This window comes from Ziziphus jujuba, chromosome 1 (assembly GCF_031755915.1).
Source record: "Ziziphus jujuba cultivar Dongzao chromosome 1, ASM3175591v1".
NCBI classification, from domain to species: Eukaryota; Viridiplantae; Streptophyta; class Magnoliopsida; order Rosales; family Rhamnaceae; genus Ziziphus; species Ziziphus jujuba.
In genome coordinates this window covers 37,965,570-37,992,394 of record NC_083379.1, presented here as the reverse complement: position 1 = coordinate 37,992,394, position 26,825 = coordinate 37,965,570, and the positions used below count along the sequence as shown (strand labels likewise).

The 26,825-nt window shown below is 33.9% G+C and overlaps 4 protein-coding genes across 6 annotated transcripts; 1 reads left to right on the top strand and 3 right to left on the bottom strand.

Moving 5' to 3' along the window:
• Nucleotides 1–124: 124 nt before the first annotated feature.
• Nucleotides 125–7,603, top strand: LOC107408241 (rab GTPase-activating protein 22-like). 2 transcript variants are annotated; one of them, XM_048462578.2, is made up of 12 exons: nucleotides 125–265; nucleotides 583–736; nucleotides 1,236–1,331; nucleotides 1,809–1,912; nucleotides 2,510–2,787; nucleotides 3,050–3,172; nucleotides 3,325–3,413; nucleotides 4,511–4,616; nucleotides 5,338–5,435; nucleotides 6,092–6,346; nucleotides 6,893–6,976; nucleotides 7,129–7,603. In XM_048462578.2, exons 2-12 carry the CDS (start codon nucleotides 647–649, stop codon nucleotides 7,141–7,143), a joined length of 1,338 nt encoding a protein of 445 aa, XP_048318535.1. In that variant the 5' UTR covers nucleotides 125–265; nucleotides 583–646; the 3' UTR covers nucleotides 7,144–7,603. The 2 variants fall into 2 exon arrangements, with proteins under 2 accessions (XP_048318535.1, XP_048318530.1); XM_048462573.2 differs by lacking the exon at nucleotides 125–265 and having other exon boundaries at nucleotides 300–736.
• A 2,570-nt stretch (nucleotides 7,604–10,173) lies between these two features.
• LOC107409717 (COBRA-like protein 10) lies at nucleotides 10,174–14,058 on the bottom strand. Of its 2 annotated transcripts, none has more exons than XM_048464831.2 (3): nucleotides 12,674–14,058; nucleotides 10,671–12,128; nucleotides 10,174–10,523 (listed from the first exon to the last, which is right to left on the bottom strand). In XM_048464831.2, the coding sequence occupies exons 1-2, from the start codon at nucleotides 13,281–13,283 to the stop codon at nucleotides 10,702–10,704; spliced, it is 2,037 nt and encodes a 678-aa protein (XP_048320788.2). In that variant the 5' UTR covers nucleotides 13,284–14,058; the 3' UTR covers nucleotides 10,174–10,523; nucleotides 10,671–10,701. The 2 variants fall into 2 exon arrangements, with proteins under 2 accessions (XP_048320788.2, XP_048320791.2); XM_048464834.2 differs by having other exon boundaries at nucleotides 10,174–10,520.
• A 332-nt stretch (nucleotides 14,059–14,390) lies between these two features.
• LOC107407136 (DDRGK domain-containing protein 1) lies at nucleotides 14,391–18,146 on the bottom strand. The gene is made up of 8 exons (XM_016014368.4): nucleotides 17,765–18,146; nucleotides 17,536–17,638; nucleotides 16,356–16,462; nucleotides 15,992–16,093; nucleotides 15,714–15,875; nucleotides 15,396–15,452; nucleotides 15,116–15,152; nucleotides 14,391–14,738 (listed from the first exon to the last, which is right to left on the bottom strand). The coding sequence occupies exons 1-8, from the start codon at nucleotides 17,882–17,884 to the stop codon at nucleotides 14,533–14,535; spliced, it is 894 nt and encodes a 297-aa protein (XP_015869854.1). The 5' UTR covers nucleotides 17,885–18,146; the 3' UTR covers nucleotides 14,391–14,532.
• A 1,300-nt stretch (nucleotides 18,147–19,446) lies between these two features.
• On the bottom strand, nucleotides 19,447–21,599 carry LOC107407137 (thiamine thiazole synthase, chloroplastic). Its single transcript, XM_048478594.2, has 3 exons — nucleotides 21,070–21,599; nucleotides 20,289–20,777; nucleotides 19,447–19,833 (listed from the first exon to the last, which is right to left on the bottom strand). The coding sequence occupies exons 1-3, from the start codon at nucleotides 21,487–21,489 to the stop codon at nucleotides 19,672–19,674; spliced, it is 1,071 nt and encodes a 356-aa protein (XP_048334551.2). The 5' UTR covers nucleotides 21,490–21,599; the 3' UTR covers nucleotides 19,447–19,671.
• Between the last annotated feature and the right edge of the window lie 5,226 nt (nucleotides 21,600–26,825).

Here is a 26,825-nt window from a genome sequence, read left to right as displayed (position 1 = left end):
AGTCTCTCGCTTCCTGCATAACCATTCAATCAACTTATTGCAAACAAGAAATTTTCCAAGATTAAAGGCTAATTTTTATAATAAAATTTTGGTAATAGATGAGCTAAAAAAATGAAGGCAACAACACCAGTTAGGTAAATTTATTTATTTCTAGAGAGAGAAACAACTTGGATGTTGGAATTAACGCATTAAGCGGTCCTTGTGACCCAAGTTGGCGTGAAGTTGGGGGATTGGGGGGGAACCTTCTCATTGCGACTTTGACAGGGTAATACATACCCACCATGGCTATCATCAACAACCACAACCCCACATCCCCACATCCCCACAACATACTAAGTCTTAGTAAAAAAATTAAAAATAAAAATAAAAATTTAAGAAAAATACAAAAACATTGAAACAAAAACAACGAAACATATTTATTGTTGTTCCTGTTTTCTTTTAATTTTTTAATTATTTATTGATTTATTTTTTTGGGGTTTTGGGAGCTTGGTCAAGCCAGCTCCTAGCTGGGTCCCCTATTGCATCTTCCTCTGAAGGGTCTAAAGCGATTTTTAATTTCTGGGTTTGGTTGATCTTTTCAAGGGGTCCAGCTTCTGGGTTTTGGTTCAAGGGTTGTGCTTGGTTTGGTAATCCGGAAGTAATTGGGATGTGGAGGGATTCAGGAGTTCCTGGTGATTCTTTCTATGAAGTCCGCCCCGAATGCACCGATGTTCCCAAAAGCCGCTTCAAGATCAAGGTTTGATTTTTGGTTATGTTCGTGCTTTATTCGTTGTTAATGATTTGTATTTTGAAAACCCATTATCTTAGTTTATATATATATATATATATCTCTATATATATATATATATCTCTGTGGAGAGCCATAATGCTAGTTAATGAATCAGATTTGACAGAGTGATACTGGGTTTTTATTTAGATCACAGTATGGTTTATATGGAAGATTTCAAAATGCTTGAATGACAAATGGCTTATTTTCCCAATTCGAATATCTGAATGACAAAGTATAAAACTTTATAATCTGAGATGTAAGTTATGATGATATTGTTACCGGTTAAGCCTCAAGTATTGCAGTTAAGATACTGAGATATTGACCTTCCGTGGGTTGTCCGTACAAATTCAAGTTTTTTATTTCAAAATTGATAGTGTTTTAATAAATTAGTACAATTTAATCACGATCTTTGTGATGCATCTTATGACAACGTGTGAAGCTTTTTTCTTTTCATGTGCCTCTGCAGGCTGGTAAAACTCTAAGTGTAAGGAAATGGCAGGCTGCATTTACTTCTGAAGGATATCTGGATATTGGCAAGACTCTAAGCCGAATCCAGCATGGGGTAAGTGCACCTTTCTTAATACAATGGTACCAAAAGTATGTTTGGTTTACCAGTACATGAGTATGTAAAGTTAAATGTTCATAATGTGCAGCTATCATCGTTTTGGATGTGTTGGATATTTTAGCTTTTAGAGAATTATGAGATACTAATTTTCAAACTTTTTCTTTATAACTTTAAATAAATCAATCGCCAATGACATTATTGTGATGGAAGTCAAATGAATACTGAGCTCATCGTTTTCTGTAAAGATATATCACTCAAGTAGTCTCTTAGCCATATATTATCTTTATGAATTTACCAGCTTTATAAATGCACTCCAAAGTAAATAGAAGGCTCTCTCTATTGTTTCTTCATTGCTAGGATTATTTGTTCGGTTATGCATTTTTTGTTTCATATATTTCTTCATAAAGCAACAACAGCGATACCATTCAGCATTATAGTTTTTTTATTTTTTATGTTTTTATTTTTCCAATTTAGGGAATCCATCCATCAATTAGAGGAGAAGTGTGGGAGTTCTTACTTGGTTGTTATGATCCCAAAAGCACATTTGAAGAACGAGAGCAGATACGACAACGTCGAAGGTAGTCCCTTACTTTGTGTTAAATTATGGATTAGTCTGTTAAACTTCCTAGTGAGTTGAACTCTTGGAATTGATGAGAATGAGGTTTAGAGAACAATTCTTTCAGAATGAAAAAAAGTAGGAACCTTACAATTTTCCCATATAATTAGAAGATGTAGGACAGTAACCAAGAAATAGAAGAAACGAGAATGACTTCATTCAGTAATTTACAATCTCAATAATCTGTCCAATAGGGTGATGGTGATTCCTATGTATGATATAACAACCTAATAACTTTAGCAAACCTACTTAAACAAGGAAACTAAATTAAGACCCTAAGAGAACATATTTATTTTCTTCTCATTCTATTCTTATTCTCCATCATTAGATCTAGTTTACTTCAAGAAAATTTGTTAACATCCCAGCAGAACATATAATGATGATTATTTGCTCCAGAAAAAAAGGTATCCAGTATCCTTATTGTGTGTGCACCCTCCAATTTGCAAATGCACCTTTTCTTTCTTTTCCTAAAATTAATCCTTAAAAGAGATCAATTTGTTGCTTGTGCTTCCCACTCTAAGGTTAAAATGTTAAGCATCATGATCTCTTGCATATTCAGGGTGCAGTATGCTAGGTACAAGGAAGAGTGTCGGCAAATGTTTCCTGTTGTTGGAAGTGGTAGGTTTATTACTGCCCCTGTAGTCACTGAAGAAGGTCAGCCGATTCATGATCCTTTAGTACTTCTAGAAACAAATCCAGAAAAAGGAGTGCTTATACCTCCTCAGGATAGTGTGAATGGTAATACCATGGCTAGTTCAAGCACCAATGCTGCCAATAATATGGAACCAGTGAAGGACAAGAAAATAATCCAATGGATGCTTACTCTACATCAAATAGGTCTGTATTTTTATTTTTTATTTTTCATTTTCAAATGCATATAGCTTTTCTGTTTGGGAGGACGAACTCTTAATTTATTTCTCTTGTGTTTTCCTTATTTCATCTATTTAGCTTGCCAAGTACTTGGTATTATACCTTGTTGTCTCACCTTCTGCTGATAGGTGACAAATTCGACGCTACCTGATTGGTCCTGATCTTATATGTGGTTCAAGATTTATTTAGTGACTTATTAATCACTTCTGTTTGACTCTATCTATGCTAGGTCTTGATGTGGTTCGCACTGACAGGACATTGGTGTTTTACGAGGATCAAGGACACTTATCCAAACTTTGGGATATTCTAGCTGTTTATGCCTGGATAGATACAGATGTCGGCTATTGTCAAGGTTGGGAACTATATGATGACATTTTGCTAATCTATTTTTCCTCTAACCAAGTCTAGCACCCATGTATAACGGGAGATAATTATAACAATATGATGATATTTTTGCTACAGTTAGTCAGTTCTGATTTTTATCTTTACAACAATGCTGACCAGGAATGAGTGATCTCTGCTCCCCCATGATTATCCTTCTTGATGATGAAGCTGATGCATTTTGGTGCTTTGAACGTTTGATGCGAAGATTGGTAAACATTTCTTCAACATATCATTACTTTGTTGTACATTATAATGATTCAGATTTCATCAGTGTACTTTGGAAAATATTTTATGAACGAATTAATTGTAAACATCTGTAACTTGCAATTGTTTTGATGATGCAGTAGACTTTTTTTCATCTCATAAAGTTGAAACTTCATTGCAGTTATACTATATTCTGGATGGCTTTTCTATCCCTTAAAGCAGTTTCTACTTTCTAGTGGATCTTTGACAATGATCCAGAGAATGTTACCTAATGTTGAATTTTAATTCCTATTGATCTTTTGCTCCTATCTTTGCTTTAACCTCCCCTCAGGAATTTTTGTTGAAGATGATTTAATTATTGAAGGATTATTGGTACATACATGCTAGTGTCTTCTTTTGAGTTGAAATGTTTCTCTGCTGAATTGTTTTTTAAAATTTCGTCTTATGTCTCTTTTACCGAATGGGACTTGTTACTGCACCTATTCAATAGTTTGCAATAGCATAAGCATGGATAAGCTCAGCAGTGGGTTATTGTTTCTTGGACGTTTTCTAATCTGTATATCGGATCATTATGATAACATGCAGTGATATTTGAAAATCTTACAATTAATTTTTGATTTATGGCCTATGTTTTTCTTAGGGAGGTAAACTTGTGGTGATGCATCTGTTGTATATTAGTGCATCTACATGCTTGTCTTCTTTCTTGGCTTGTTTCCTTTCATTTGCATATATAAAGAAGATGTTTCACTCGTGAAGGAAATTTCTAGAAATTCTGTTCGTTCCTCCTTATCTCAATCAGACAAACATATCCAATGTGTCAAATTCATTTTTTTGTATGAAAGAGTCTGACCTTAGAAGGTTACATGAATAAACTAAATCAAAAGCTACTAAGAGTTGTTATGTCGGATGTTGTGTATTCATTCTATATGTTTATAACTGTGGGTTCTGAGATGTCCTTGTATGTAATGTCTTATTGGTTGGTATACAGGTTGCTGCTTTATGTTTCTATCCAAATGTTCTGCTGTATCCAAAATTTTGCAATATTTTGTTTAGTTTTTAATTTCAGTTTCTTATGATATGTGTTCTTATTTGTAATTTAAAGCGAGGAAATTTCAGATGCACTGATAGCTCCGTTGGGGTGGAGGCACAACTCAGTAATTTGGCTGCAATTACTCAAGTTGTTGATCCAAAACTTCATCAGCATTTAGGTATTGCCTTTGATATGGTTTCTTATTATTATTCCATACATTTCGCTTAAAAGTAATGTCCTTGAACTAATAAAAGTTAAACTAGTATAGCTATTGATTAATGTTATTGATTCATGGGCCATCTTCTGGAAAAACTGATATTGAAATGTACTAGAAAGGCTTACTGATCTTTGACCTCTGTATCCAAGTAAAATAAACAGAAAATCACTCTTACACTCTTACTTGGGGCCGTTGTGAACGTATCACAGGAACTCATGGAAATAGGGAGGTTATCCATTTAAGTAAAAGAAAATATGATGTAAAATTCAAAATCAAACAAAACATCCAATTTATGTTTTGCAATTTATATATTTCATCAAAGGATTTCCTAATATTTTCACTTTAAAGAAGGGTTACCTGATTCTTTGGTGGCTGAGTTTCATGGAAGATTGTTTGTTCTATGTTTTCTAGAGGGAAGTAGGAAATGTTTTTGTGCTATTCCAACTTAAATGATTATTACATTCTCCATTCATCTGTTGTAGATGTTGTTCTCAACTATAACGGCCATGAATGATTTCTCAGATTTTTCTCTTTTCATAAATAGTTTCATTATCCTATGTTTTAGCAGTTCAGATTGTTGTTCTTTGATATGGATATGTATTCTGCATTTCTCTTATGCATGTTTTGATTTAACGCTTGGGAAAGAAGCTAAATATCAAGTCTGCCTTTGTTTTGTATACAGAGACACTAGGTGGAGGTGATTATTTATTCGCTTTTCGGATGCTTATGGTTTTATTTCGTCGAGAATTCTCATTTTGTGATTCATTGTACCTATGGGAGGTAGGATTCAATCTTTATTCTACCTTTTTCTTAATATTTTTTTTACTTTATTTAATATGATTATATTGGAAATGTTTTCTGACATGCGATTTCACAAAGATTATAACCCTTTGGCCTGAACCACCACCAGTGTTGATGTCTTTATGGTTAAACACCCTCCATATATATTTTATTAGGGATACCTCTACTTTTGGCTTCAAGTTGGTATATGAAAATTTACTTAAACTGAAGACCTTAAGTAATTCATTAGCAGGGCCCTTGTTGAGCACCCTGGGCAATTTACTAAAACTGAAGTCCTCAAGTATAGGTCAGCATGCAGTATCCACTAGCATGAAAGCCTTTTCCCTTTTTTTTTTTTTTTTTTTGGGTGGTGCACGTATGGTGTTCGATGTGATAAACTAAGGCTGAAAGGAAAATCTCATTGGCGTTCACACTTTATTGGCTCTGATTGGCTGAAATAAAAAATAATAGTAGTGATAATAATAATATTATTGGGTATTGGTGTTAGTAGTCCTTTTCATTATATTTTTGGCCAATTCTCTCCCATGCTAACTACATGTGTATGACTAGCTCTGTTTTTGTTACAGCTGATGTGTTTATGTTTCCTGATTGAAAATACAACTGTTGCTTGTTATTAACTGTTGACCTTTTGGCAGATGATGTGGGCTCTGGAATACGACCCTGATTTGTTTTCCATGTATGAAGAACCTGATGCAGAAAAAGCTGATGGAGCTAAAGGAAAAGCAAAGTCGATACGTCAGTGTGGGAAGTATGAAAGGGAAAATATGAGAAATGCAGCAAAGAATGCAGAAGGCCCCCTCCCCATTTCAGTTTTTCTTGTTGCCAGCGTCTTGAAAGATAAAAGCACAAAACTGCTACAGGAGGCTCGGGGTCTGGACGATGTTGTTAAGGTTAGCTTGATGAGTTGATAACTTGCAATTCATTGGAAGCTCCACATTGCTACATATTTAGGAAAGAATACCAACTGAAAACATGAATTTGAAAATAGTAATTAGTAAATATCGACCTTGGTCAAGGTGGCCAAACTCTGGGCGGAACCAGATAGAATTGCTCGATAAAAAGTATGAAAGAAATAAATGCATATAAGAGCCTTCAGCATGCATATCATCAGTAAAATAGTTTCCTTGCTTACAAAAGTAGTTAATCAATCTTAATTAAACATGGTTCTAAGTAGCAATAGTTGCCCTTTATTGGTGTTCTCTTATGGTAACTTAATAAATACATATGGCCCCAAGGAAGAAAAAGAAAAAAATTCTCATAACAAATTTGACAGTGAAGCAGCATTTTTTTGTTTCTTTGAGTAGATCCTAGAAGATTTAAGTCTTGAATACTCTGAAGTAGGCATGTACAGTGTGCTAGTACTTTAAATTAATGTTCCATTGCAAAACTTACCCAGCTGAATTTCCATTCTTCTTTTCGTCTCCAAATCCTTACAGATATTGAATGATATGACTGGAAATCTGGATGCTAAAAAAGCTTGCTCTGGTGCTATGAAACTTCACAAGAAATATCTAAAGAAGGTAACGAGTTTTTTTGGGTTGGTATTGTTAAAAACTATTCTGCATTCAGTTTGTTTTTGAGGAGAGCTACATATGTGTATAAACTTTATAATTTCCATATATAGAAGCTGTAATTATCGTTTGAACTCGCTGTTAATTCATTGTTATTGCAGGCTAAGAAGCCATAGCACTGGACAAAGCATTTGGATTGTTTGGCCAATCAAGAAATAATAGATTTTTTTACATGCTTTGACTTGACTTGGGGGGGAGAGAGAGAGAGAGAGAGAATAATCTACTTCCACATGAATCTTGGCCACTGGAACATCAACACGTGTACTATTCCTGTCATGCATGTCTTCCTGTGCTAGCAATCCTCCCCACTTACTGTATATCAAAACGTTGTTAAAAATTGGAAAAAAAAAAAAGCAAAAAATGTATTTTCTATAACCTTCTGTTTCTCTTTTCTTTTTCTTCTCTTATTTTCTTCATTCATTCTTTTTTTTTTTTTTTCTGGTGGAAACCATCTGTTGTTTGTAATGATTTGGTAGAACACCAAAAAGTACAAGAGAAAGGAAAAAAAAATGAAAAGAAAACGATGTTTACCTGGGGATCAACTCCCATTGAATGAAATAAAAAAATAATTTTGTATTTCTCTTGGCAATGGTTATTGGTGTATGACTTTCAGTATTATTATTATTATTATTATTATTATTTTTGGATAATTAACGGCTTCGTCGATTCGAACCTGGGGAAAGAAAGATAAGAAAAATATAAGAAAGTATGGTTAATTGCATCCTTTACTTTCTATTACCTTCTACAGAAAAAGGTGTTTTCTTGATATTTTCCGTTGAAAGAAGCATCTATATGATGAAAACTAATCATGGTTGAAAATGGGATAGGCTTGGATTTGAGACAATGATATCCTGCTATCAAATTTTCAATGTAAGATTGAAGATATTCACTAATTTAAAAAAAAAAAAATTAAAAAAAATTGTAAGATTGAAGACCAAGTGTAAATTGAATTATAAACCTATCTCTTATCTATAGGGATATGGAAGGTTAAAAAGTGTTACTGGCAAGTGGTTCCTCTTTCTTTTTTTTACCTTAACATGTATGGTTGTCCCCACAGAGAAAGCCTAACTTGAATCCTTCCGTCCACAATAAAAGAAAAGAAGTGCAACATTTTCAAAAAGTTATATTGGAAACACTTGAAGTTGGTGATTTTTCACATTCCAAGAACTTCATTAACCGTGCAACAACATTTTTTTTTTAACTGTTTTTGGCCCTTAATTTAAACCATTTTGATGCACGTAAAATTTATGCAAGGTTTTGATAATGGTGTTTAATAACTTGTCTTTCTTGCCAATACTATAATTCAGCCTTTCACATGTGAAATAAATGTCTCTAAACAACTGAAAATAAGGGCTGGGGATTGTTTGGCTTGTTTTGTAGTATAAAGTTAAAAAGGCTTAAAATCCCGGTAACTAGCTAGCCTTTTATTTAATTAGTTCAAGGTACTAATAGCAGAAAGAGTACAAATTGAGGACATTTGTTCAAAACTATCCCTTTAGTTTAATGCTAACCAAATTCCATTTGTTGCAGTTCTGACCTAATTTCTCGAAGAAAAACCATGATCCATCAATGACTTCCCTTGCTCACCAAGAGTGGAGGATATTAATTTATTCCAAATGTTAAGCAAGTAACAAAAATACGTGTTATTTTTCTTTTCTTTTTTTTCTTTTTTTTCTTATTTTCCCTTTTTTTCGATGTTAAAACAAGTACTATTTTTGAAAAGACAAACTCACAAGGGATGAGTTGGGTTGAAATCTATATATCAACAACATGTTGTAAAGTGAATTAGTTTAGTAAAGACAAAAAGTGGAACCAATTAATTTTATTTTATGTTTACACCTTCCAAAAGCAAAGTTTTTTACGAGACTAGTGCAAAAAATTTATATACAATCGTTGGACAAAAATTTATGCACAACCATTCTATCAGTTTCGAACTAATCCGAAATTACTCGAAGTCCTAAACTAATTAAAATTCCTGAAAACCTCATAATAACAAAGACTATTATTTATCATCCATGATATTATTGTAACATTCAGCCACATGCAATAAGTTATGAGATACTGTGGTACTGATGAATCATATATATTAAAAACTTAGAATTAAAAAAAAATATAAAAAAAATTCCAGTGCATTTGATATAATTTTTAGTTTCCATCACCAAAATATAGCGAAATGTTACAAAAGAAATTTTTTTTTTTTTTTTTTTTGGGTAAATGATATGAACATAAAGATAGAATAAGTTTTTTGAGGAACTAACTGGCCTTTCAAAAATACCAAATCATTGATCCAGTTTTACAATTAGAATAATACACGCTTTTTTAATTCACTTAAACTTGACTTGGTACTGCTGCAGCTTCTAAAACAATTAATCAACTTTAGTTGTTTTATAAAAAGAATTAATTAAGCATTCGATAAACTATTATTTCATATTTATTATATAATTCAAAATTATTATTTGAGTATCTAAGTAAATAAATAGCTTGTTCAACTGTTATTATTATATATAATAACTAAAAATATGTTATTATTATCATTTTCTTATTTATATTAATAGTTTTGTTTATTACTATATATAACACACTTATTTATTTATTAATTTTTTTGCATGAATCTATCATCGGGATCAAGAAATTTAGTAGAAGAGATTTATAATGTTGTTTAGTAGAATTTCAATAGAACTTGGACTAGAATGATATTGATTTACAAATAAGGTTAAAATTTGTGGTATTTTAATCATAAACAAGAGATGCTAAAATCATAATTTTAAAAACTAATATTTTGCTACTTTTCAAATTCAGTTGCCAAAGGATATGAATTCTTTGAAAATCAAAATTTTTTTGCACGTTATCAAACACTTGAACTAATTTTAGATTAATTTATAATTAGTTTTGAAACTTTAAAATCAGTTTCAAGCAATTTCTTAGCTCTTTTAAATTTAGAAAGTTACCCAAATCTATTCTTAAAAACTTGGCACACAATGGCACGTGGCCTAAGTAATAGCCCTAAGCAAAAGAAATAGAAAAAAATCTAAACTATCAACTACTAAACAAAACAACGAAATAGTGTATAATTAAATAATAATTATCTATAAAAATAATGGTGGTAACATGTATTAGATATACATATAGAAAGCAAATAAGAAGACTATAGTTGAAATGATTTTTTTTTTTTTTTTTTTTGAAAGTTGGATATAGAGCAATAAACTTATCCTGCGAGCTTCATTGAATAATACAAGGAAACAAAAAATTATAATAATAAAATAAAAAAGTCAGGAATTACTCTATTACAAATATATCATCGACCTTGCGTTGAGACATCGAGAGAATCCGTTCCTCATTTTTTCTTTTTTTAATATAATATTAAGTACTCCTTTGTACTTAAAAACTTAACAATATTTCCAATAATCGTTTTACATCTCTTCTGTTTTTCCTTCAAAGTAATTACGAGTCCCTCATCTTGACCCAGTGCATGCATGAAACATCGATTCTCTCCCTGCTAAGACACACAACATTATATGCACATTATGATTATATTAATGAAATTTTTTTTTTAATAAATTCACCCCAAAAAAAATAATAATAAAAGACATGCTAATATTTAAATTAAGTTAGTAAATATATATATAGCAATAAATGGATTTACCAAAATCAAACCGGAACAAATATTTTACAAATCAATGGAAGCGATCTATCAAGAACACCAAAGTCATCACAGCAACAAGAAGAGCCGAAACAAAACTGACTCGGGATCTCACTGCACTGGCTTTCGGTATCTCCGTCGGAAGTGCACATTCTTCCCCATTGAAGAACACTCTCGTCGGGAATCCATCACCTTCTTTAATACTTATCCCAGGCGTCTTCTTCTTCGTGAAAGAGATCACCGATTGTTGCTTTCCGGGAACTCTCGGATCCGTATCCGGGTGCGACCCATTTGTCTCGCCAACCAAGAAATTCAAACCCTTCAATCCCTGCATGAAGATGGTATCCTTGCGATTGGGCAACCTGGTTCCATTAAAAGAGTAAACATTTTCGAAACCAGCATAAGCTTTCTTGATCTGAAACGCAGCGAACCAATCCTCGAATGAGTAATCTTCCCAATTAAACAGCGTGATCCGGGCAGTCCAACCGGTTCTGAAGTTGGAGTTTATATGCCAGTTGATGCTGACGCCGCAATTATCAGGACACGGAAGTTTCTTGGGGACGGGGAGATGTTTAAGTTTTGCCCAAGCTTTGGCTTTTTCGGTCCGATTATCGAACGGAATGAGAACAGCTTCGGGAGGAAGAAGCAATGGCTTAGCATTTGGATTGCAAGTATCCGTATCGGTATCTTCACAACCACAAGCACAAGTATTGCACGGGATAACCGAGTCGTTGTAGAATGCAGAGAACGAAACGCAGCATCTGGTTTGCTTCAACTTTGGCCGCGTGATGTTGCATACCACCTGCCAGCTGGCTATCGCCGCCGACGTAGCCTGGAGCCCACTCGGGTCCTGAAACTCTGTGGGGTCCACCCTGATCGGTGGGCCGCATATATAGTTCGGATTCAGTATGCCGTTTATCTTCCATCTCTGTGGAGGATTGAGAGCCGTCCGATTGATATCGGGCGGGATTTTGAACACTTGAAGTTGGAAAATGGACCTCGCTTTGCTCTCGTCCATTTGAGTGGGCAGCAGGCTTCCATTTCTGCAGCAGAATGGAAGCTTACCCACTTTGTCGTCGTTTGCTTTTTCGCTAGGAAGGTCGGAGATGATGGGTCTCTTCTCGCAGTTCATGACCTGAGAGAAGTCCAAGTCCTGGTAGTATTTTCCGGCTGCGCCGTAGATGCAACCCGAAGGGTCTTTTTTGTGGGTGTAAGCACCTCTCATGTTGTTGATGAACTCTCCCCTCATCCATTCCCATGTTAGATTCCAATGGTCGAGACGGCCCAACGGGTTGTTGTTGTCGATGGTTACTTGGGCTAGATAGTTAGCGCCGTAGGCCTGAAGGATATCGTAGGTGAGAGATAGATCACCGTTCTGGCGGGGCAAGAATTTTGTTGCTTTTGGTTTCTTGGCCTTGTACTTTGGGTCTCTTTTACAGCATACGAACATTGTGCTTTTCCCTGGCAAAATTAAACAAATAAATAAATAATTAGTCTGTAGAATGATTCAATACAGTTTTTGAGACATAATGGGATTAGAATATCACATAGAGTGCAAGTTTACATGGTATATATAAAGTTTCAAACATTTCATCTTGGCTAATGAAACATTGGGTTGGTCTGTCATATATTTGCTGCAGATATTATCAGGCAATTATTAATTTGCTTTTCACTATAATTGCATGGAAAAAAAAAAATTGCTTAATTACATGTAAAATATCAGCACTCAATTTCATATAATTTGTAAGTATTATATACGTATGCAGGTAAGTATACCATCATGTATATAGATGATTAATTGATGAATTAAACGTTTGAAAACTAACGAGAAAGATCGTCTTAATTATTCACTTGTTTGTTTGAAAAGCTCACAAATACACACATATTATATATATATATAGATATACACAGGTAGAAAAAATATAAATATAAATCCACTTTTAGTTCCAGTATGGTAATATGCACGCATGCATGAAGCTGAATGAATATTGTTTCGAAAGACTTACCACGTTGACGAGATGCCGGGCACTTGAAGCCATCGTTCTCAAGCCTTATTGACTTGGGCATTGGAATCGAATTCGACCTGAGACCGAACTGTGTTCCGGTGATCGTAAGCTTTGCCTGAATCTGGTTAATATCTCCGGCCGTTTCGATGGACGTCTTCAAATCCGATTGAGGGAATCCGGAAAAGTAGGTCCCATTGCTAACATCAACAGGGAAATCACTACCATCCATAACGACACCACCATCAACGGAAACCAAAAGCTCTTTATGCTGGAACCCAACAAACATCTTCCACGCCGGAAGCTCCTCCGCTCCAGCATTCAAAACGGTAATCTCGGACTTAAACGCCCATGCCTGAGCCGAAACGTTCTTGACATGGGGAAGCTCTTTCTCTCTGGAAATGAAGTTGTACGACAGAAAGATGCCATTGCAGTCGTTTTGCTCTGGCGGAGGTGCCGGCGGGGTAGAAGGCTTCTTCTTATCGTCGTCGTCGAAAATATAATCCTGTCCATTACAAATCTCAACGCTCGAAAACACGAAGATCAAAAACAGTAACAGTGCATGAAGGAACGCGAGGTTCCAAGGTATTTTCATGACTGATATTGTTTTCATTCGCTTGGGAAAACAAGATGGAAATCCAGGATCGAATTGAAGGAGAGAGAAAATGAGAAAGAGAGAGAGAGAGAGAGAGAGAGAGAGAGAGAGAGAGAGAGAGAGAGAGCTAGAGAAAGAGAGATGGAAAGAGAAAGCAGGAGGAGAGCCGCGCGCAAGCACGCGGCTAAGGGGAAGAAGTTTGGGAGGGCTGAGGAAACCCCAACGGAAAGGTTGAAGAAATTGATATAAAAAAATGAGGAGAAATTGGAAAACTAGGTCAGCTTTAATGTCTTACCGCTAATTTCACCGATCTACTCGGAAGCTTTTGCTCCTCAATGTTTTTCTCTTTCTCTCTATGCAAATATTATTTGCCCAAAACCAAAACCAAAACCAAAACCAAAACCAAAAAAGCCTAAGGTAGGTGGAAGCCAAGTTGGCACTCCAACGCCTCTGATTTTATTAGTATTCGAGTCCCAAACTAGCCTCCTTAAATTTTGCCCACTCATCGAATCAGATTTAAGTTATTGTTATTTTGTTTTCCTTGCTTTTGGACTCTGTTGACTCAAATTCTAATCTAATTAAACTTATATAAATTCTTCTTTTCATCCCTAATTCAAAAATGCTATAAAAATCCCATATGTCCACATATCATTAGGGATTCACTTTCCTATGTTTTCATTTTTGAAAGATCCTAAATAAATAAATGAAGCTAATTAAATATTAGCTCGTCCTCTAAGTAGATCCAATTGTTGATTATAACTAGCGGTGGTAGATAACAAAACTCAAATTCAATAAATATTGCTTCAAAAAAATAATTAAGATTTGTGATGGCTTAAGGCTTTATCTTTTATTCAATCCAACAGGATATAAATCTGTATAACTAGAGATTTTGAAATAAAAAGAGTCTGGTAATATTAAGAGATGTATCGTAAGATAGAAAGTACTAGAATCCTAATGATTTTCATTTTTTGGCTAATCAGTTACAATTTTCAATATTATAACATTTCAAGCTAATGTATGAAATCGATCTATTTACCCCATTGCCATATACAATCTTGATCCAAAATACTACCTAGTCCGTTTAAAGTTTCCCACGTATAGAAGTTTCAATCCCAATTTCGTAAATTTTGATCAGGAAATAAAAATCATAAGAACTATATGACCCCCAAACGTCACATAAAAGTATTTCTATAGACATTCTCATTACAATTGTAGCTAAGATTTTATCAACGACTGGCTACAAACAAAAGAACACAAAGCGTATCTTTTAAGTGACACTGATCTCCTCCACGATACTGATTTCTTCAACGAACTGGGCTTTTGGCTCCAAGTCAATGAACTGGTTGGACTTGCTAGCAAGATGTGAAATGCTAACCCTCCCTTGACGCTTGATATAGTCTGCAACTGCTTGCATTTCTTCCAAAGAGATGTATATATATTTTCCTCTGTCGTCCATGACACCAGAAAGTCTCCCTAATCCATGAAATCCAAACACTATTATTATTGCAAGGTTTTAATAGAACGGAAAGCCTAGAAAACAAGATAATAAAGTTTGCACAAAGGATAATCAAACAGATACAGTACATTACATATAAAAGAGGCCACAAAATGGAATTTGTTAGAAAATCTTTGGTGTAGGAACTAAAAAGGTAGTATAAGAGAAGAGATGATGTGATAATAGAGAATAAAAAATTTAAAAGTGTATATTCAATGTTGAGTTGATAGAAGACATCTTGCAGACGCTGGAATGGTGATGTAAACAGTGCCTGTTGACTTAAGAATGTAAATAAGTGCAGTATTTATCCAATGTAACAACATATATTGAATAAGGAAATGGAGGAAAAACATACCCATACTTTCCAAGGTGGTGATCCGATTGATAGTTTCCTGCATGAACAAAATGAGGAAGCCAAAATTTGCATCAATCTAAAGCAAAGGTCATACAGCAGAAGTAACAAAAGAAAGGCAAAACACAGCTAGCTAACTGCTTAGTTGCATAACATTAAGCAGCATCATATGTTTTGAGTCATAAATTCATAATCTTCCTTTATTACAGCATCTAGATATTTAATAAGTAAGATGTTCTTTTATAATCTGAAAAGGAAAAAAACAAATATTTTCTATAGATACCTGAGTCCTTAACTTAAATTCTGCAGCAAGGTCTTCTAAAGGAACACACTTGTGAGTCTGCAAGTCACATTAAAAATGGTATTAATAGCAGGATCAGCAGTACCTCAACCTCTTAGAACCCATATTATTTATTCAGACAAGAAGTTTGAACTCAGTTGTAGCTCAATTTGGGTTTGACTCAAGTTCAGCCAAGCAGAGCCAAGCCACAACCCAACACCAACACAAGTGACTCAATTCATTTTTGTCCCTTATTTGTGAATTTTCAACAATTGAAAAACTAGCCAAAAGTAGTCTTATAGGTAGAATATAGGAAGCCACCTTTATGTATTCTACAAAGTCAGAAAGCAGATCTCGGTCTCCATCTTGTACTTCATTTTCTACAGTACCTTCAGCATCTACAGAAAATTCCCCTTTCCATTTGTCAAACTCCAATGCAGCAGCTTCCTCTTCTTTGGCTTTCTGAGCCTTGGCTTCTTCTTCCTATAAAAACAATGACCATATTTTTCAAGACTTCAACCAGGAATGCTAAAACACACAGGAACAAAGAAACATGCTGAACTTTCATTTCAAAATAAGAAAGGGGATAATCAACCCACCAGCATAAGTTCCTTTGCCTCTCGCTCCTCATCTTTTCTCCTCCGTATTTCAGAATAGCGGTCTTGTTTTGTTTGCCTCGATTCACGGGCAGCTTGATCAGCCTTGAAACAATAGAGTAATCAGTATACATCCTACAGAGACTTCAAATCAAAGGAAAAAAATTAAACAAATAAAATACAAGAACATTGAAAGAATGGTATAGTCACCGAGTCACCAAACTGTAGCATAAAAATTTACTGTTGTTTTGAATCCAGATACCAAAAAAATTCATTAAAATTGAGAAGTATGCTCGCCAAGTGTCAGGAGTCAGAAAACAAATACTGGTTTGAAAAAAATATAAAGAGAATTTTAAATAAAGATTACTTGTCGTTGTGCTTCCCGTTCTTGCCTCTTCTTTTCCTTCTTCTTCAATGCCTTAGCTTCATAATGCTCATCAGCAATGACCTCATCATCACTTTCATCAGCAGTTTCTGTTAATAACTCTAGATAAGTATTTACTCTATATCATGCTAGTCTTCCAAATTTACAGTACTCAAGATAGTGAAATCACAGTATAAAAGAAATCTAAGAATTATACAGAAGAGAACATGCCATCTATTGCATTTTATTGTTGAACACATCTAAAAGGATAAACAATACTAGATTTGATCATACATAAATCTCATCAATATCACCACGTAATATAAAATTTACAGTTTTTTAAACATCAGTAACTTGACATAGTAAATACTATCATGTAAGAGTAAATGCAACATAACTGTTGAAAAGGCTGAGGCTGCTTTACTACTACAAGCCACAATAACCTAATGTGGCAGCAATTTCATAGCCCAACTGCATGCACCCTGTATACAAATCATAAATCATCCTTCCAGTTTACCTAGGGATAATATTTCTAACATTATGGCTGAAATAAATCTTCCATTGTGTCATCCATATCAACACCATCATAAACGAGTAAGCAAAAATGCCCCTTGGACTTACTGCACAACACTAAACCTTATAAACTGTGTTACCCTACTAATCCACAAATCCTCAATTCATCCAACCTCTACATTTTTACACAATTTCCAATTGTCCTTCATTATCTTTCCAGTGCCGAACATCCGACCCCCAATACATACCTAAACCACGGATGACATCTACATCCGACCTCAAAAAATCACCAATACCCTCTATCCACCCAGTTTATGACCCTCCAAAAAATGAAAAAGATAATATATATATATATATATATATGTCTATTCTTAGCATCTTCAGCCACCGATTAGGCTTGCTTACCCACAATCCTACAAGTATTTCGTCACCTCACAGTCTCATAATTCAAAATCAGCAACAATCTCCCAAATTCTCTGCCAATCTGAATTAGATAAAATTCTGTTCAAATATCTATCCGCGTCTGTTTATTCAATTTTACATTTAAAAAAATAAAAAATAAAAAAGGAAACGGAAAAAATCAAAATGACATTGAGAATCATGCTTCAGTCACTCAGTGATCGTCAATAAAAAAAGCAGGACAACATTTTACGAAATACAATCAAGATACCTTCTTGAACAGCTGGAGCTGACGACGTGCTAGCCCCAGAAGCAGGTCTCCTACGCATTCGTCGAGCACCAGTAGCACGCACCACATTATCTCTCCTCGGAGCCTGAATCCCCAACAAATTGACACCCAATTTCGAAGAAATGAATGTTTTTTCGCCAGAAAAATCAAACCTAATCTTCTAAACAATTAAATTTTAACATAACAAAAAAATAAAAAAATAAAAAATAACCTGAGGCTCTTCTTCATGTTCATTAGGTGAACGAGAATCTAGACGGCGTTTCCACAGATATAGCGGTACCAATGCAACAACAAGAAGCATTGACAGAATCGCGACAAATAATTCCTCCATTCCCAATCGCAGAGACACACCACGCCAACAGGAATTGAGCGCGTTTTCTTTCCTTTCTTTTTTCTCGGTAACCAAACAGGAATTAGGGTACAAGGTAATCCAATATTGGGTTATCAGAGTCGAGAGGACGAATATTTGAAAAATCGTCGGAGAATTTCTGCCAAAAAAGAGGGACGAGAGTCGAGAGGAGTTGAAGACCAGCTGCAGAAATTTTACGTAAATGTCAATGGCCGAGTAGCAGAGGGATTACTGACCGAAACGACGCCGGTTTAAGTACTAGTGAATCACCAGTCGTGATGAATTCATGATGTCGTAGGCTCGAAGTTACTTTTGCTGGTATTAGAAGCAACGCCATGTCGTGTGTCTCATTTTTCAGATATTGTTAATTTAATAATACCCGTTTTAAGTCAGTAAAAAATATTAAATCTTTCTGCTCCAAATTTTTTTTTTTTTTGGGTAAAATTAAAATCAATTATTATTTTATAAATTATCATCATATATGAAACTTGTGATTGCCATTGCTACGGAGTACGGACTACGCATAATAACATTTATATAACCCGACCACAAGACACATAACAAATTGAACTATATGCATTAAAAAAGAAAAGGGAAAAAAAAAAATTTGAAACTACAGGGAAATACTCAATTTATTTAGATTACAAGATAAGTAATATAATACTTAATATATAATTTATTATTAAAAAATAGTTAGTACATAAATTGTGTTATTTTTTTTTTCTTTTTGGTGTTTTCTTAAAAAGGTGTTATTTATTCATACATCATACCTTACTAAAATAATTTATACAAAAAAAATGTAATAATAAGTAATATATATATATATGGTTTTTTCATATGCTGGCAAAAGGAGATTTTAACACAAAAATCTGATTGAATCTGTGATGATTGTCATGTGAGCTATGCTATCCCAAGGAGATCGCTCATTCTTCCGTATATGTTCTTCTTCTTTCTTTTTTTAATTTAAAAAAAAAAAAAGTATTATTGTTTGTCACTTTATTTCTAATCTCAAACCCACACAATATTTTATAATTGATGCTTCAGATTTCTAAAAACTCTAACACAACCATCGGCCATTGGAGAAAATTTACCGTGATCCGGAAACACAATTCTTGGCCCTCACAAACTAGTGGGACTCAATGCGTGGGTCCTACAAATTTGGCAGGAATTGTGCTTCCCGAGCACTGGAAATTTGTTCCTGCCATTGGGAAGAAGCAGAACTCCTCCTAACAAAGCTAAGGGCCTATTCATTAATCTTTTAACCGCAAATTTTAATAGAAAAACGTCTACAAAATTAATCAACCACTTCAAAATTATTGACCAAACACTATTAACAATGTTTTTATACTGTAAGGGATAAAAATCATTTTGGCAGCAGGTTTAATTTACTGGTTTTGTAGCATTTGTGCCAATGGAAAAGTAGAACCCTCAGTTAAATCCCCTATTATCCACAGTTTCGCACGTCCTCCCCAAATTCATCGCTATCTTACTACTAGGGAATTAATGAAACCAATAAAGCAAGAAGGTATTAAAAGAGAAATATGTGAAGCCAAAAGGTAGAAATGCTTCCATTCACTTGCAACAGAGCAAGGAGAACAAGACAAACTCACAACACCTTCATTACTAACAAAGCCTACCACATAATCACAGCATTCACATCAACCATCCCACCAAGGCACCAACATACACTCACTCCTAACTTCTTCAAACTATTATTTAAACTAGTACTTTTTTTTTTCTTTTTTTTTTTTTTTCCATCTAGTTAGTTTTTAAGCCTCAGCAATCTCTGCAGAATCTGCAGCAGCTAGCATCAGCTCTGGGTTGCTCTTCCCCACAAATGACCCATCAAGAGCATTGGGAAGTCCCAATGATTTCAAGGCCAAATGCGCTGCCTTCTGTCCTGATATCATCATGGCTCCAAAAGTAGGTCCCTGCATTCATCATCAATGTCAAAACTACAAATTAGTCACCCTCTTTAATTATTTTGCACAATTTACTGGCGCACTAAAACCAACTAGGTAAAAAACAAAAGAAAAAAATAGTTTGGTAGCAGAGTCAAATTCAACTTTTATCATTAAGGAGCACCTCAAATATCTTTCGAAGAGCAGAAATTTATACCACCAAGGACCCAAAAACCAATAAAAGATGGAGGACCCCAACAAAAGCAATAACACCATCATGAATAATGATGGGCTAGCAAATGAAAATAAGATTAGTCCACCACCTTACATGATTATCTCATACTAGGTTATGTCTAATCTCTATATGATTTTGATCATCCTACCCATGGATATATTTGCCCCCAACTAGTCAACTTAACCCAAAAAAAACCAGTAGAACAGAGAATACCCAACAAGAAAAAATTGATAAAGATGTAGAATTTTACCATTCGTGGAGCCCCATCGATCTCTGCCACTTCCATACCAGTAACAATCATCCCAGGAACGATCTCCCTTGTAAGCCTGACAATTGCATCCTCTGCAGTATTCATATCCAAAGCCTTCATCCCAGGAACGCTATCAATCATCCCAATACTCTTCAATCTCTTGACACCAGTAGCACCAAATGGTCCATCATGCCCACAAGAGCTAACCACAACCTTGGCCTCCATAACATTTGGGTCCATGCAAGACTGGGTGTCATGGTTCATGGACACCAATGCCCAGTTGGTGACTACCCCACCAACTCTCCCTTCCTTCACAATCAGATCCTCAGCCGCCACAGCGTTGAACAGCTTCACGTTTGGCCGTGCCAAGAGCTTGCTCATTATGGTGGAGGTGAACAGAGCTGCGTGTTTGATAACAACATAGTTCTCCTGCTCATCGTAGTCGATCCCCAGCTCGTTCAAGAAGAGATGGGCTGGTTTGCGAACTACCTGTTTTCAGATATAAAACTAAACATTACTCTACAAATTCAAGTCCAACATATACGTATTCGCAATGCAAAAATCCATAGATTTTTGCCCAACATATGTTTGTCAAAATGGGTTCATGAAAACGCTCAATTTTCATTCTTTTTTTATTCATTCAGAATTATGACAGATATATAAACATACATATACATAAATACATACATACATACATATATACGTATTTGCATAAAAATCTGAAAAACAGATAATAAATTAAAACTGATAAAACGGAGTCTGATAGATCTGACGGCATTACCATGGCCGAGAAGAGCTGGCCGCCAAGCCAAGCTCCACCACCAGGGCTAACGGACTGCTCGATGATGGCAACCCGAACGGAAGGATTCTTGCTGAGTTCATAGGCGCATGAAAGGCCAGCCGATCCAGCACCCACAACCACCACGTCGGTATCGGCATAAGTGATCATGTCCGTCATGTATCGCCGAGTCATCTCCCTAGAAACAATCGACTCCTTGATGGGGTCAAATTTGAAACTCTGTAAATCATATGAGGGAGTCAAAGCGGACATAGAAACGGAAAGGCTGTTGTTCTGAGAGGCCGCAGCTTTCACGGGCTGAAGGCGGATAGAAGGAGGTGATGACACAACGGGTGTGCCATGGAAGGAGGACTCAAAGAGAGAGGTTTTGGATGAAAGAGAGGAAGTTAGAGTGGAAGCCATGGATGATGATATTGATGATGATATAGTAATCGAAGCAAAAACAAAAACGATATGTCGTTAGGGAAATATAGGGCTTGCAGATGATATGTATAGGGGAAGAGGAAGAAGAAGGGAGTGAAGAGTATATATGGAGAAAGATGAAGAAAATATCCCAGGAAAGGAGCGAGACACGTGTGAAGGAGATAGGATATGAAGGGTCTAGAATTTGTTGGGAGTTATATTATCCAGCTTTCTTTACAAGTGGCATCCGTCAACAAATACCACACTGTCACTCCTACTTTCTGCATTGTTTTCAATTTTCTTCATTTTCTTCCTTTTAATATTAAAATATGAATTTAAATTGGAAAATTTCTTTTGGATTTATATTCTTTTTCAATTTTATCTTAAATTACAATTAAATTTTATATTTTATTTATTAATTTTTAATAATTAATTTTATTATTATGTTTATAATATTATTAAATTATAAAATATTAATTTTTAATATTTTTTGAACATTTAATTGTAAAAATTAATTGAAAATTTGACAAAATATGTCTATTTTAATAGATATAAAAAATTCAAAAAAATTATAATCTATTTTTTTTAAAAATATATGATCTAAAAAATTGAAATATGACCATAAAAAGCCACAAAGTGACCGATTAGAACCTAATTAGTGATAACTGTGGTTGGCGGCTGATCAAAATCGCCTGTTCAACCAATAATTAACAGTTTATCAAATCACTCATAAAAAAATATAATAACTATAATAGTGTTTTAGCTTAAACCATGGATTAATTCATAACAAAATCGATCTCGATCTTTGTCCCATTTTTTCTGTTTCTTTGCTTATCTATCAATTATACGACGCTGTTTCATTTAAAACAATTAATAAAAAAATAAAATAAATTTAAGTTAAAAAATAATAATTTTTTAAAATAATGTGAGATTTTATTATTAGTTGAATAAAGATATGGAAAAGAAGAAAAAAAGAAAAAAGACAAAATCCCCATTCAGAAAGAACATAACATGACATATTAATTATGAATTAAATTAGTATTAGTTTTGGTTTGCTCTTAATTAATAAGATTAATTTATTAATTTCTATCACTATGCATTAAAGCTAATATACAATATTTAGAAAAAACAAAAAGCTAATAATGTACGAAAAGACAGCAGAACCAAAAAAAAAAAAAAAAATTGTATTTGTGTGGGGATAAAAGAGTAAAATTAAAAAGTGTCTCTCAAAAAACAAATGATACCGCATATGCTTTGTGTTTTTGTAATCTTTTTGTGTCGTTCAATTTTATTTTATTTTATTTTTTTCCTAATATGTGTGTGTGGGTTCCATCTGGATACCCTTTTTGTGTGAGTTTTTGTCATCAAGCTATTGAGAATAATAAATATCTCACATATCGGAAAATCAAGCTATGATTTTGATTGATATGTCCGTTTTGCTTTTATGATGTAATGAAAGATACTTATAATCATTTTTGTTGTTTTGTGTGGTAAATTTTTTTATTTAGGAAAGATGTTAATATAAAGGATTTCATAATGCAGAAGCCTGGATTTTTAGATTGTGGAAGAAAGTTAGTAACAATTTTTATTCAACATCTATGATGCTCTAATTAAATTGAGGAATATTACAACATGTCAATGATATTAATATTTCATATCAAACAGATCTATATAATTTCTTTATATAATCATACTTAAATAAAAATTTTAATACAACTATTAATATAATGTGCAACTTTTAAATTCCAAAAAAAATTGATATGTAAAATTATATTTATTAATTATTAGATAATATTTATTTTTTCTAAATAATATTTTTATAAATCATTAAATTTATATTTGATTATTTTTAAATTTTATTAAATTTTAAATATTAATTATTAATATAATGTAATAACCATTAAAAGTGAATCTTAATTTAGCAAAATAAAAATATTACTTAACACTAATGGATATAAATACTGATTTTTTTATTTTTTAAAAACCAACATAAATTCTAAAAGAAAAATGTCTTATAATAAAAAGGTAGAAGAAAATGTACTTACACTCAGTGAAGAAAATATCGATGTCGATGGAAATGTCGAGGGTATGATTTTACGGAAATATCGATAGAAATGTCGATATCGATAAAAATATCGGTAAAGTTACGGAAACTGTAAATTTTTAATTTAGAATATAATTTTTTATATATGAGATAATTAATATAATAAAATTATATAAGAATACAATAATTAGAATACAATAATCATTAAATATTCTATAAATATAACAAATTATTTATAAGTGAATAAAATATAAAGTTAATTCACACCAAAATATAGAAAATTTAACAGATAATAGATAATAGTAAGATAGAAGAAATTCTCAAATATAATCCCTAATACATTATTAATACCAAAAAGAATTCCTTGGTTCTTCAAATTGATGATCATATCTTGATGTTTCACGTGCATAACAATAGGCATTCCAACTCATCATATTAGAGAAATTTTCCATATAATTGTAGATGTGCCAAGTATATCTTTCTCTATCAATTCCAACCAATTATCCAAATGGAGGATAGTGTGGATTTATCCAATGAGGAGTGTAACATTCATTTTGAGACATGGGATGATTGAAGATATCAACATCGTAATCTCTGTGAGGATTATGTGAGCTCATTTGACCAATCGGATACACAATTGGAATCTCAGAATTTCCAAATTGAGAATTAACTTGTGTATTTAAACTCATTGCATCCAAAGAGTTAGAAAGATAAACTTCATCATGTTGATTCATCATCGAATTGCCATAATGCCTTCTTGAACCAGTGCCTGCTGTTCGAGCTCTATGATCAAAATCCTGTGTTGCATGTGTATATTGATCTTCACCAGTAAATGGGCTTAATGGTTGTTGGCTTGGTTCTCGATAGTATGTTCCACTCCCACCTCCACCTATATTATATCCTCCTCCTCTATTGCCACCACCACCACCACCGCCACCGTCATCGTCGTCGTCGTCGTCGTCATCATCATCATCATCATCAAGATCAACAACATCATCATCACCATCTTCATCCTCATATTCATTTCGTTGAGAATAACCACCACCAAATGTTTCTACACGAGGACTAAATCGTCTAGTTGAAGGCCTTGTCACTACTTCAAACGAATAATTTCCTCCACTATCACTGCTCATAACTTCTTCAGCAATAACATTCTCAACATTTATCCCTAATTGTGAAGCATGCATTGCGACTCGAGGATCTGGATTGCCTTCATCATCATCTAAGTGTGAATTCTTAACCCATTGGATAATAGGATTATCTTCATCTTCACCAAGGTCAGCTCCAATTTCAAGAAGATCCAAATAATCAGAATCTAATTGCGGTTGATTTGTTAATTCCATATCACGTATCCGCAATTTCATATTATAGTAGCAAAAAACCAATTTCTAAAGTTTTTCATATGCGAGTCTATTTCGTTGTTTTGTGTGTATTAAAGCGAAGGTGCTCCGATTACGCTTGCATGCGGATGATGATACAGTTTGTGACAAAATACACATGCCAATTTTTTGAGTGTTGGAGTGCTATTACCATACATTGTCCACCATTCAGCTGTATATTTCAACATTATAAATCAAAATATATTAAATTTTAAAAAAATTTTAATTATTAATAAAATTTTTGATATTAAGCACATTTTTTTATAACAAGTAATTGAAATGCACATACCAGGTATCATTTCTGCCCGGGCGGCAATTGCTGCACAATCACCAAACCCTTTTCGTACATCTCTAAAGCATATTATCTATATGTAAAAATGAAAAAAATTATAAAAAATGTTATTAGTATGTTAGTTAAAAAATAATAATAAACAAAATCTTACTTCATTTCCAAATTAAGATATACGATCCGAATTTGGATATAATGCTGCAAAGACATCATGAACAGCTTGTACAAGATCTGAATCAGTGCCAATTCCTTCTTTATACTGGAACCGTGGATTCAGAAAGTATACTACAAAATAATAATAAAAATTAAATCTAATATATAAATTATAAGACAAAATATTAATTAATAATAAGTAATTGACATAAAATTACCAGCCATATGGAAAGGATGAGAAAGTATATTGTCCCATCGAGCATTTATGATGCCCATCACCCACTGAATTCCTCTTTGGTTATTGATTGTATATCTCATTTTTTGAAAACAATCATACAATATTAGCATCGTAGGTATGAACTCAGCATCAACAATTCGCAAAATATTATATAATGGCCCATACAAATTAACAACGTGAGTAACAGAATCCCAAAAATGATTATCAAGGATAAGTTTCTCCACTTCTTTACCTGCTTTTGTTCAACTCAATTGATGCTCAGCCCATGCATCGCTTGTAAAGACTTGTTTTAGAGAAGCTTTCTTTTTAAGGAGACTATTTAAAGCAATATAGTTTGTTGCAAACCTTGTTGCTCCTGGTCGAACGATGTCTCCTTTGCATATATCTCGCATTAAAGAAAGTAACCAATTATGATTATAAATATAATTGGTTATCATTCTTGCACGCTGAATGATCCTTGCAATACTTTCATGCTTTCCAATATCCTCAAATATAAGATCAATACAATGCGCAGCACATGGTGTCCAATACAAGTTGTACTGTGTCATCAATTTTTTACCAGCCTTTACGAATGCAGAACCGTTATCCGTGACTACCTGCACAATATTGTTCTTACTCACTTCATTGATAACATTCTCCAAAAGTTTGTATATATACTTATAGTTTTTTATTTTATCTGAGGCATCAACTGACTTAAGAAACACTGATGACCCTTTGCAATAGACCATAAAATTCAATATGGACAGCTTAGTTGGTCCTGTCCATCCATCGCACATAATTGTACAACCACATGTCTTCCAGCTTTCTTTAAACTTTTCAATATGCTGTTACATCTCTTTATATTCCACGTCTAGATATTTTTCCTTAATTTCATATGGAGATGGAATTTGAACTCGCATACCTGATTGTTGAGCACCAACGATCATGTTTTTGAAATGGTGCGATTTTGTCTTTGCAGGTGGGACATTATCATAAATAAAGAACTTTGCTACTAGTCTTCCCAATGTGTTTTTCATACCACTTTTTGTCAACACGTTTTTTATATTTTTTTTGTTTTGCACCGGATGACTTATACAACGAAGGTGCAAGTGCAACTGGAGAAAATTGTTGAGATTGTTGTCTACGAATTGGCTCCCTCACACTTGTTGCACAACGAAATTGAGCACATGGTTGACTACCACCCTCTCGAGAAGATCCTGATCCTTGACCTCTAGGGTTAACAAAGTTCCTTCC

Bases quoted from the DNA above. Each gene is read 5' to 3' on its own strand.
- LOC107408241 (XM_048462578.2), top strand. From the start codon at position 647: ATGTGGAGGGATTCAGGAGTTCCTGGTGATTCTTTCTATGAAGTCCGC. The intron at 3,173-3,324 runs GTTGGGAACTAT...AATGCTGACCAG, and splicing joins AGATGTCGGCTATTGTCAAG to GAATGAGTGATCTCTGCTCC. The intron at 5,436-6,091 runs GTAGGATTCAAT...ACCTTTTGGCAG, and splicing joins ATTCATTGTACCTATGGGAG to ATGATGTGGGCTCTGGAATA.
- LOC107409717 (XM_048464831.2), bottom strand. From the start codon at position 13,283: ATGAAAACAATATCAGTCATGAAAATACCTTGGAACCTCGCGTTCCTT. The intron at 12,129-12,673 runs GTAAGTCTTTCG...TAATTTTGCCAG, and splicing joins CCCGGCATCTCGTCAACGTG to GGAAAAGCACAATGTTCGTA.
- LOC107407136 (XM_016014368.4), bottom strand. From the start codon at position 17,884: ATGGAGGAATTATTTGTCGCGATTCTGTCAATGCTTCTTGTTGTTGCA. The intron at 16,094-16,355 runs GTAATCTTTATT...TATTGTTTCAAG, and splicing joins AACGGGAAGCACAACGACAA to GCTGATCAAGCTGCCCGTGA. The intron at 15,876-15,991 runs GTGGGTTGATTA...TTGTTTTTATAG, and splicing joins AGGCAAAGGAACTTATGCTG to GAAGAAGAAGCCAAGGCTCA.
- LOC107407137 (XM_048478594.2), bottom strand. From the start codon at position 21,489: ATGGCTTCCACTCTAACTTCCTCTCTTTCATCCAAAACCTCTCTCTTT. The intron at 20,778-21,069 runs GTAATGCCGTCA...ATCTGAAAACAG, and splicing joins GCCAGCTCTTCTCGGCCATG to GTAGTTCGCAAACCAGCCCA. The intron at 19,834-20,288 runs GTAAAATTCTAC...TGATGAATGCAG, and splicing joins TCGATGGGGCTCCACGAATG to GGACCTACTTTTGGAGCCAT.